Below are 9,982 nucleotides of genomic sequence, written 5' to 3'. Positions count from 1 at the left end.
ACACATACATGCACCCTGGCAGGATGCAGGGTACTGTGGATCAGGAGTGAGTAGCAGCAGCAGAGCTGGGTGGACTGTGGCTTGGGAATGAGGAGGAGACAGACAGAGAGCACCCAGCTGGTAAGTGAAGGGAAAGGGGCGGGAGGGAGTGGGAGGGATGTGGGGGGAGAGGGGGACGGGATGTTGTGGGGCAGATGGAGTAGTGAGGGAGTGGGGATAAGGGCAGGGGTGAATGGGGCCCCGAAGTCAGGATGGGTCATCCAGAGGCATGGGAAAGGGGTGCAACAGTGTACACCCCCACGGGAAGCATGGAGGCATGTGCCCCCCAGGGCAGAGGCAGGATGCCCACTATGGGTTGGGGCTCTGTACCCTGCTACCTTGCCCCAGGAGTTCAGCCATGTGATGCGATGCCACCCTTCTGGTGGGCAGGGGACATGGGGCATGCTGGCCATGCAGCTCATCTGTTGCCCACACAGCAGCAGGAGGCAAGCTGGGGTCACACAACTGAGCTTCTGGAACAAGGCAACAGGGTGCAGAGCCCCAGCCCACAGTGAGCAGCTCACCTCTGTCCCCATCCCCTCCCCCCCAGCTCTGGAAGACCCACCCCGGCCCCAGGGCCCCATTTACCCCTGCCCCTACTGCAATCCCTCCCTTACCATGGGGGCCTCAATCCCCACCCCCCACTTACCAGCTGGGACAATCAGGAGATTGCAAGTCAGAGTAATTTTGACTTTGAAATCCCGAATCTCAGGATGGTTTCACAACAGTTGGCATTACCGAATTATTGTCAGGTCAGTGGTGTTGCCATCACTAGGAATTTACAAAGATTTTTATAACCTGGACAAAGTTATTTCTTTTGACCCAGTTCAATGAGACCAAGATTTTTGGCCTTTTTAAACTCTTCTCACATTTCTGATATGCACCATTTGTAAAGCATGGGAGAAAAAAAGAGCCACATGCTGATCATATTAAAATAAATATTTTAATCCACCAAAATCCATAAAAGGTTATTTTAATAGCAAGTTATTTCTGTCGTAATGGCCAATGAGACCAAAACAAAGGCAGCTGGCAAAGGAAAAAAAATGTGACATTAACTTAACCTTTTTATATATTAAAATCTCTCTGTCATCTCAGGAGTGCAGAAGAGTTATAACAGGTTTATACTCAGAACCACAGTTTTAAAACACCACTTCCATTTGATCTGCCCTAGCATTTCTAGCAAGAAATTTAGTCATTTGAAAACAATTCATACCAACATGTTTTAAGAGGTCACTATGGCCTTAAACAGCAGAGCTGTTTTTAGACCTGTTAAGCAAATGTGTGGCATGATCAAGCACTGTTTTGTGTAGGTTTAGGCTGGCCTGGCAAATTAGGCTTAAGCTGAGGATGATATTTGGAAACAGTTCTGGTGAAACTGTTTCAGGCCCGCACTTATGGGAAGGGTAGAAAAAGCCTTTGTCCTTCATCCCCGATGTATAGTGGGCAGGAACATTATCCATTTCTGCCCTGGAAATGCTCAGGGACTACTCCCTCTCAATCTGAACAAAGCTGAGAAGTGAGGCTAAAACGAAACTAAGAAAACGAGCTGGCTGCAACCTGAGAAGCATGTTGCATTATCCAACAGGCAGATCCGCTTTGTATTCTGGGTTTGTATCCTGGAAAGTGTCACAGTGTGGGGTCTAGGAGCGGCTGTGATCCCTCTAGCGCCCCCTACCGTGCCAATTAGGCAATCCAGCACCCTCTATCTTCACCCGCCACGTCTTTGCTGTTAAATGGTTCAATTAGGGAGGCTGCCTTTTATCTCTTAATGCACGGTACTTGCTGGACTATCCCCTGTTCCGTATGGGGTGACTCGATACACCCCAGCCTTAAGGGCTATGCATGCCTCCTACCGCCCCTTTAGCATGCCCCAAGCCCCGCAGCACTTCCTGGACGTTATCTGGTCCTTATGCCCAGGGGGCGCCAGGTAGGGCACAGAAGGTTCTCGCAACCAGCACCCCTCTCCGGCACCCCCTGGGCATGTCTCGCAACCAGCACCCCTTACTACTGATTAGCCCAAATCGGGCTCACTAGAGGTGTTCTGCCCACCGGGGTCGGCGGCCTAAGCCGTTCCTGGCCCCTTCAGGTTCCTGTCAGTAATAATTATCCAAATCCTATCCCCGGTTGGGACTCAGGTGGCCGTAGCTGTACCTGGCCCCCTGGACCACCGTCTGGGTCTTTTGCCTCACTAGGGTCAGTGGCCTAAGCCTTGCCTGGCCCCTCCGGGTTCCTGTCAATACTACTTATCCAATTAGGCTCAGGTGACCTAAGCCTTACCTGGCCCCTCTGGGTCCTGTCAATAATAAGTATCCAGATAGGCTCAGGCGGCCAGAGCCTACCAGGCCCCTTCGGTTCCTTGGGGTTCCCGTTATCCTGGAAACCCTCCAGAATGCCTTCTAGACCCGCACCGCTCTGGGGCGACTGTCAATAATCTACGCCCCTCTTGGGGTTGCTTCTTACTACATATGCCCTGCCTGGGGCCTCTCTTCCACGCATGCCCGCTCCCACAGCTTCTCGGCACCTTCTCCAGGCTTTCTGTAGCGACTGACTTGCCTTCGCCGGGCTAGCTGCCTTTACAGCACCCACCCTAGGCTTTCACCCATGTGGCTCCCACACCTGGAGCCCAACACAAGTCCCTACAGGCTTTACTCTGGTGCTAGGACCCTTGAGCGGGGTCCTCTGCCCTGCTCAGGCCTCTCATTATTGCCCACACAGAGCTACCCGCTGTGCCGCCTCAGCACCAACCAGCTGTGCTGTCTCAGGCACCACTCGTTTGCCCACACAGGGCACCGGGAACCCCCCCAAACCACTGGGGAGCTCTTGTGAGGCCTCCTCACGCCCCTACAGCCTCACCTGGTCCTCCGGTATAATAACTCAAAGCAATCACATAAGCCAATCACCTGCAACTCAACTATAAACCTTCTGGCTACAACATAAGGTCCAGGACCCACCTGGCTTTCTGGTAAAGCCTCCTAGTCAGGATTCTCTCCACCCACACTGCAATGCCGCCGCTCACTCATTCAATCTGCTGGCCTCAGCTCAGCTCCCCTGCAGAACTCCTACTCCTACAGTCACCAGAAGGGAACTGCTCCTAGGCTTTGGCCTGGGCTGTTTATAAAGGTCCAGCCCTATCCCCTTCTGGTCACATGACCTGCCTGGTTGCCCCAGCAACCGGCACCTGGGCGGCCTTAAAGTGTAGCAGCTGCCCTTATTTCTTCCAAGACACGGGGCACCCAAGTGCCCCCGTGACAGAAAGCCACGTACATGTTAATCACCTTAGTGAAGCAGTCACACCTTAAGGTAAAAAACCTGCTCTAACTATCCCTCACCTGCACAACTGTGATTTGCCGCTAGAAGGTTAATGAGCTGGGGCAAAACTAGGAGACAAGGGCAGGATCAGCTCTGCTCCCACCAGGCAGAGGGAGCCAGTTCAAGCACAGTGGCAGGGAGCACCACCTTCCCAACCACTGCTGTGACCAGCTCTGGTCCTGCCAGGCAGAAGAAGCCAGTCCAAGCACAGCTGCCACTGGGACCAGCTCTGCTCCTGCTGGGAGCTCCCTGCTGGGAGCAGAGCCAATCTCAACAGTGGCAGAGGGGTGGTGTATTCCCCCCCCATCACACAGACCAACTCTGCTCCTGCCAACGGGTTTTAGGCAGGAGCAAAGCCAATCCCAGCAGTGCGGGGGGGCATGCCCCCCAGCCACCACACTGGAACCAGCTTGCTCTGCCTGGTGGGAGCAGAGCCAGTCCCAGCAGTGGCTGGGGAGCACCATGGGCTCTGGGTGCTTCAGAGCTAAAGCATTCACTCTGCCTGACATGCCCAGGGGCAAGGCACCCTGCACAGCCCCACTGCACCCTGGCATCTCCACTCGCCTGAGGGGCTACTGTATCTTGGGATGCTGGAGGACTTCAGCTTGGGTGGAATATCTGCCTGGAGTTGGCCACATGTTAATGGAACAGTAGCAAAATTAGGTGGATTAAAGATAACCCTGCCCTGGAGTGACATAGCTTTAAAATGAATAACAAGTGCTTTAAGCCTCTTAAAAGGTGCTTATGTGCAGCCAGGCCAGACATTATGACCATTTGTACACACCACAGGGCTTTACTTCAGTTTAATTCTCCCTAAGTTGAAGTGGTGGTTATCTAAAAACACTACTTCAATTTAGGTCAAAGTAAACCTCCATGGCATGTACACAAGGGTCGGGCCCAATCCTTACCTGCCTCTCCGGCAGCGGGGAGGGGAGGGTGAGCTGCCAGCAGGCCAAGCAGTCCATGAGCTGTGGTGGGGGGTTAGTGCTTCCCTCCGTGACAGCAGTGGCACCCCCCAGGTGGCACCTGCCCACAGACATCTGGCCCAGGCGATCCCGGGGGGGACCACAGGTGCAGAGGGAAGCACCAGGCCCCATGCAGCTCAGGCAGGCAGGCAGGCTCCAGGGAGAAAAAAAAAAAGATCAGGCTTGCTGATTTCTTTTTTTTTTTTTCCTTCTGTGGAGCCTGCCTGAAGGGCTACCTGCACTGCCCCCAAACTGGAAGGGGGCCAGTGCTTTCTAGCATCTAGCCTCCATGGCTGTAAAGTAGCAAACTAAAACACCTTGGACATGTTTGATTTTGCTGCATCCCAAAGTCATTTAACGTGCATTATACCACTGACATGTGTAAACAGCTGCACCATTAAAGTAATGCAAAAGGGCATTAAGCCACTTTAAAGGCCGATTTTGTGGCATGTACAAATGGCTTAAGACCTCCAGAAGCCACCTAAAAGCACTGTGTAACAAGGCCCTAAGATACAGTCTGACCCTTACGGAGTTTTCCCACTGACCTCACTAGGGCCTCAGATGTCACCATTTATATCTAAAAATGTACACTGAGCTAAACACAAAGACACAGGGCTAGTCCCCCACCCTCCACCCCTCACCCCCACAGTAATACCCTCGCCTTTATGAAAATGTAGCATTTTCACTCAGCCATCACATTGGTTTTGTTGTTGCTTTCATGTACACTACAGACTTATTTGGCATAGTAGTACTTCATCCAAAAAAGGAAATAAGGGAACTTTTCAGAGGGATGCAATATGAAGGAAAACAACAGGGCAAAAACCCAAGGCAGACCATTTCAGAGTGTAATAGAAGACTAAACCAAATAAGTAGAAACCAAACACTAGGTGTTTTTGTTCAAAAGCACATCGCCACCATTTTCTGCGTGCAAGCACTCATTTCACCACTCATACAACTGCAAGCACCGTGCACATCAGCTCTCATGTGGAGTAGACTCAATTAATTGAGTCTGCTCCAAAGTACTGGATCTCTAGCACATCTGGGCACAAAAACGTATGTGTATAAATGCCCATATAGTCCACCTAGTCTGTTTTGTAATCTTTCCTACAATACATGGTGTTGTCACTTTAAAATTAGATATGCCTGGCTGGCAGGCAGGTGCCCCCCCGCCCCCAGCAGTGAGAGAGGTTTAGATGCAAGCAAATAAAGTTCTGATCCTGTTGAGCTGTTACAAAGCAGCCATGCTGTTTTAGCACTGATCAATGCAATCATTTAACCTACTCAGCTGTGCTCCTGCTGATTCTTCCTGAAGTTGCTGATTATCAGCAACTGCACCTTATTTATATTACCTCCACTAGGTCAGACATCCTCCTGAGTCGCGTTCTGAGGATTGGTTGCAGGCATGGACAAAATGAATTGAAGCATCTTCGGCACAGCTGCAAAACATTAACACTAAAGACTGTTATACTACTAATATGCTGCTCACCTGTCACTTGGCCACGTTGCTGATTTAACTGTCTTGCAAAATGAGCAGGTGGCTGTGTAATTTCTGCATCACGCAGACTGCAGAAGAGTTGCTTCTTACAGCCTTTTTCTCTACTTATTTCTGCTTATGCTGACCAGATGTGACTGAAAGCAATCGTTTCACTCATCACTGAGACGTGCAGTCTCAGCCAAGGCCAGCAGACCAACAGAATCAAGGCGCTAAACTAGGAATCAAAATTCAGAGGGTGAAAGAAATGCAGGGAAGTATGGATGCAAATACACACATAGCAAACAGGTGTCTTTCTAAGGAATCTATCTTCAGGCTGTAAAATACAGGAACAGATTAATCCTGGAGAGAGCAGATGCAGAGTTTTACACAAATGAGCGCAAGGAAAAAGTGCTAAGCAAAATCTTTCCCACACCTGATCCTGAATCACTGATACTGCAAAGCCAACAGACCTACTTATTCTCTAGTTTTTGGTCAGTTTTCTTGACTTCCCCACACCCATCCTGGGTTGCTCCTGACTTTCTCTGGGGGTTCTCAGTTCCAGTGCACTTGTTTTGAGTGTGGGGAGGATGCTGGGAGAAATAAGGGAGGAAAGTTTATCGGTCCTGCATCTATACTGCTTTAAAACATGACAGTTCATGACAGCTTGGCTTCATTCAATGGTGCTGAAGCTAAAAACCTGGAGCTACCACTAGTAGGCACCCAAGGAACATGAGTGGGACCAAACATCTCTGTTAAAACCCATTCCTACATGCCCTGCCCTTAAGAAATTCAGATGTTAGTTACTTACCTAACTCAACCTGAAGTCTGAATCTCTCAGGGTTTGCTCATCATAGCTAAAACTATATGAGTGAAATACCATATGCAAGAGCTTATTTAATATCTTGGAAAACTTTTCTTTGTACAATATACTCCAATTTGCATCCAGGATGGTTGAGTAATGACAGATTTTTTAAACACTAGCATACTTTTTTATTAGATAGATAGGTTGTTTGTAGCTTTTGCTAAAATAATACTGTGAAATTGGCAGTATAATTAATATAATAAAAGTATATAATGCACAGTTATTGGTAAACGCATATAATAAGATCATATATTCTACCAATTAAAATTAAACATGCTATGATGATGATATAAAAATTGATCCAATGAAACAATATGCCATAGCAGAAAATAAAAACGGGGAACTTTTTATTTACTCTATTCCAAGAAGTGGGGGGGGGGTTCAAAATTTAATATGGACGGAGAAGCCCCTCATCTTGGATTCAAGTAAAGGGCGGGGGGCGGTGGCAGGCTGCTGCTGCAGCTCCCTCAGGTTGGGGCCAGAGCTGCAGATGCTGTGGATGCTGCCTCTCCCCTTGGCAGCCTCTGGGCCCCACCCCACTAGCAGGCCCAGCCTCTGTCTCCTCCACAGACTGGGGCAACCAGCCTGATAGCAGTGGTGCCAAATCCACACCACTGCTAGTGTCAGGCTGGGGCCATGCTCTCTTCCCCAGGCTGCAGCAGGGATGCAGCCTTCCAGCCCTGGAGCATGGGTAACCGACAGGAGCAGGGAGGAACTGCAGGTGGGGGGCATCAGGGGAGATGGGAGGAAGGGGCTGCAGTGGGGTAGGTGGGGAGCAGAGGGGGCTGCAGGCACAAGGTAGGGTAAGTGCATGGAGGGGACAGGCAGCAGGTGGCAAGCTGCCTGTCCCATGTCCCACTGCCTCCTCCCCACCACCTGCCTTGACTGTCTCCCCAACTCCTGCCCCAAACCACCTCTATCCTGCCTGCTCCCTGCCTCTTGCCCCCGCAACTGCCTGCCCCCTTATTGCCCCCACCACCACCTAACCCCCTACCACTGCTTTTCCCGCTACAGTAGTGGGGATATATTTGAGACAGTCCTCCAATAATTAGGTTCTATACATGAAATATTATAAGGAATCATAACTCGTGGCAGAGGTGATATCTTTTATTAAACCAACTAGATATTTGCAAAAAAAAAAATTCTTTTTTTGCAAGCTGTTGGGCACACACATCTTTCCTCAGGCATAGGAGAATGCAAAGATAGTAAAATGTCTCCTAGGTGGAAGTGAAAATTCATATTTTACAGGAGAGCTGATGGTGTTATAAAGTCTTCTGGTTGAAATACTTCATTTTGTGCAAATTAGGCTCAGATAAAAATTAAAATAGTCTATTTATCTTGATGTTGTCTGATGCCAAGCAGGATATTGAATTGTGTTTCCTTCTGGTTATGATAGTTCATATTCATCTCCTTTAGCCTGTAGATGAATATGGCTACAACCTGTGTCCCTGAAAATTTATAACAAATCTATACATTTTCCATGTGTAGAATCTAATTATTGGGGATTTGTCTTAAATTCAGGGTCATCTTGGATTTGTGTAAATACTGTATTATTGTGGCTACTGTTGCTGCCAAAAAATAGCCTAATTTTAGCTTTAAAATACACAAAAAGTACAAATATGAAAAAAACCTAATCTCCCAGCATCTCTGATGCAGCTAGTAAGGAATTACTATTGCCCCCATGTTACAGATGAGGAAAAAGAGACATAGAAATGGAGTTTGTTAGTCTCAGTTCATGAGGCTGTATTACCTGTGGCTTACAAAGTGAAAAAATGTTTATGAATCTACAGTTCAAAAAATGATCTCATACACACTGTTTTTCTATTTAACCTAAGCAGCAACAAGCTTGGATGTGAAATTTTTCGAGTTTATTTAATATTACCCATTTTACTGTGACATCAAAAATTGGTCGCATGCTCAGTTATTGTGATTTGGATTTAAGAATGATAGAATTATACTGTGAAACTCTGCTTCCAATGCAGTGGCAGAAAACCAAATACAGTGAAGTGTTTTCAGTTTTATACAAGACAGTCAAGTTTTAAAGTACAGACAAGGGGAAAAGTTTCCTGTGACATCAAGCAGTTGAAAAAGTCACTTTTATACAAAAGACGTGAGACAGATTACAAATGCATTTCACTGATATTAACAAAACATGAGCAGTATTTGATATTCCAAACTCGGGAGAATATATTTCAGGGGTTATTTAGACTGTCAGTAGTATCCTTCAGACAAACAAGAACACATTTACCTTGATGTGTCTGCCTGCCATTCAGGTAACCTGTGATTTACTGAATATGTCTTTTTTTTCAGATGCTCATTTTACTGCAATTTTTTCCTGACTTGATATTCCTCTTACCTGACAGGTTGGGGATCAAATAATTGAAATCAATGGAGAAAGCACAAGGGACATGACACATGCCAGAGCAATAGAGCTTATCAAATCTGGTGGCAGGAGAGTGCGGCTGCTGCTGAAGCGTGGAACAGGCCAGGTCCCAGAATATGGTGGGTTTCCATTTATATATTTGCCCATGTACATGTATGTATATACCCAAGTGATTAAACTACCTTTGTTTTGTGCTAAGAATTACAGATTTAGGACCCTGAAAATTAATGATTTGAGCATGTGTTTAAGTGCCTGTATAGATACTATACAGCACTTCTATCTAAGCTATATGCACAGGCAATGCTTAAAATATATACTTTGGAGGGGGCACTTTGAATACTTCAGGGACATCTGTGAGTGTGCTGGGAGTTGCTGATCCATTCAGATAATCTACTTGATAAAACAGCTTCTTTTACACTTTTATTGGTATTTCTCTGTACATTTTGAATCATAGGAGTTGATCCTGTTACCACATAATTCAGTGGCAAAAATCCCATTGACTTTAGTGATACAGGATTAAGCACAGTGTTCACTTGCTACTTAACCTTTCTCGTCAGACAGTCTCCAACAATCTACACGGAAGTCAGTTTGGAATAAAGAGACAGTATCTGCTCTTTTGAGCAAGAGAGGTAGCATGATTCTTTAATCTTACTTTGAATTTCTGTTTTGTGTTTTTATGGCCTTGGAAACTTCTTTATTTTTTTAACTTCTAAAAAGTGGGTATAATTTCAGGCAATAGTAAATCATATTACTTATCTAACATACTGCACTAACTTTAAGGATCCTTTAAAATGTATGCCAATATATCAACTCACATTTAGGCTCTGCTCAGGGAATCACTCACTAATGTGCTTAACTTAGGTCATTGGGGTGACCATTGGTATCTGGGGGAATGATTGTTCACCAGAGCGCCCCAAGGGATGATGAGGTCGAACAGTTATAAACTCCTG

The 9,982-nt window shown here is 47.1% G+C and overlaps 1 protein-coding gene across 12 annotated transcripts in view; it reads left to right on the top strand.

Annotated features, from left to right (window-relative positions):
- MAGI2 (membrane associated guanylate kinase, WW and PDZ domain containing 2) overlaps positions 1-9,982 on the top strand; it is a 1,214,455-nt gene that overhangs the window by 1,170,160 nt on the left and 34,313 nt on the right. For all 12 annotated transcript variants that reach the window (XM_019543630.1, XM_019543629.1, XM_019543624.1 and 9 more), the window contains one exon: positions 9,013-9,151. In XM_019543630.1, the coding sequence (XP_019399175.1) occupies positions 9,013-9,151 (139 nt within the window). The remainder of the gene's footprint in view (positions 1-9,012; positions 9,152-9,982) is intronic.

This window comes from Crocodylus porosus, unplaced genomic scaffold, assembly GCF_001723895.1.
Source record: "Crocodylus porosus isolate Cpor-Errol unplaced genomic scaffold, CroPor_comp1, whole genome shotgun sequence".
NCBI classification, from domain to species: domain Eukaryota; kingdom Metazoa; phylum Chordata; order Crocodylia; family Crocodylidae; genus Crocodylus; species Crocodylus porosus.
Note: the sequence above shows the minus strand (reverse complement) of the source record. Positions and strands in the feature narration are given on the sequence as shown.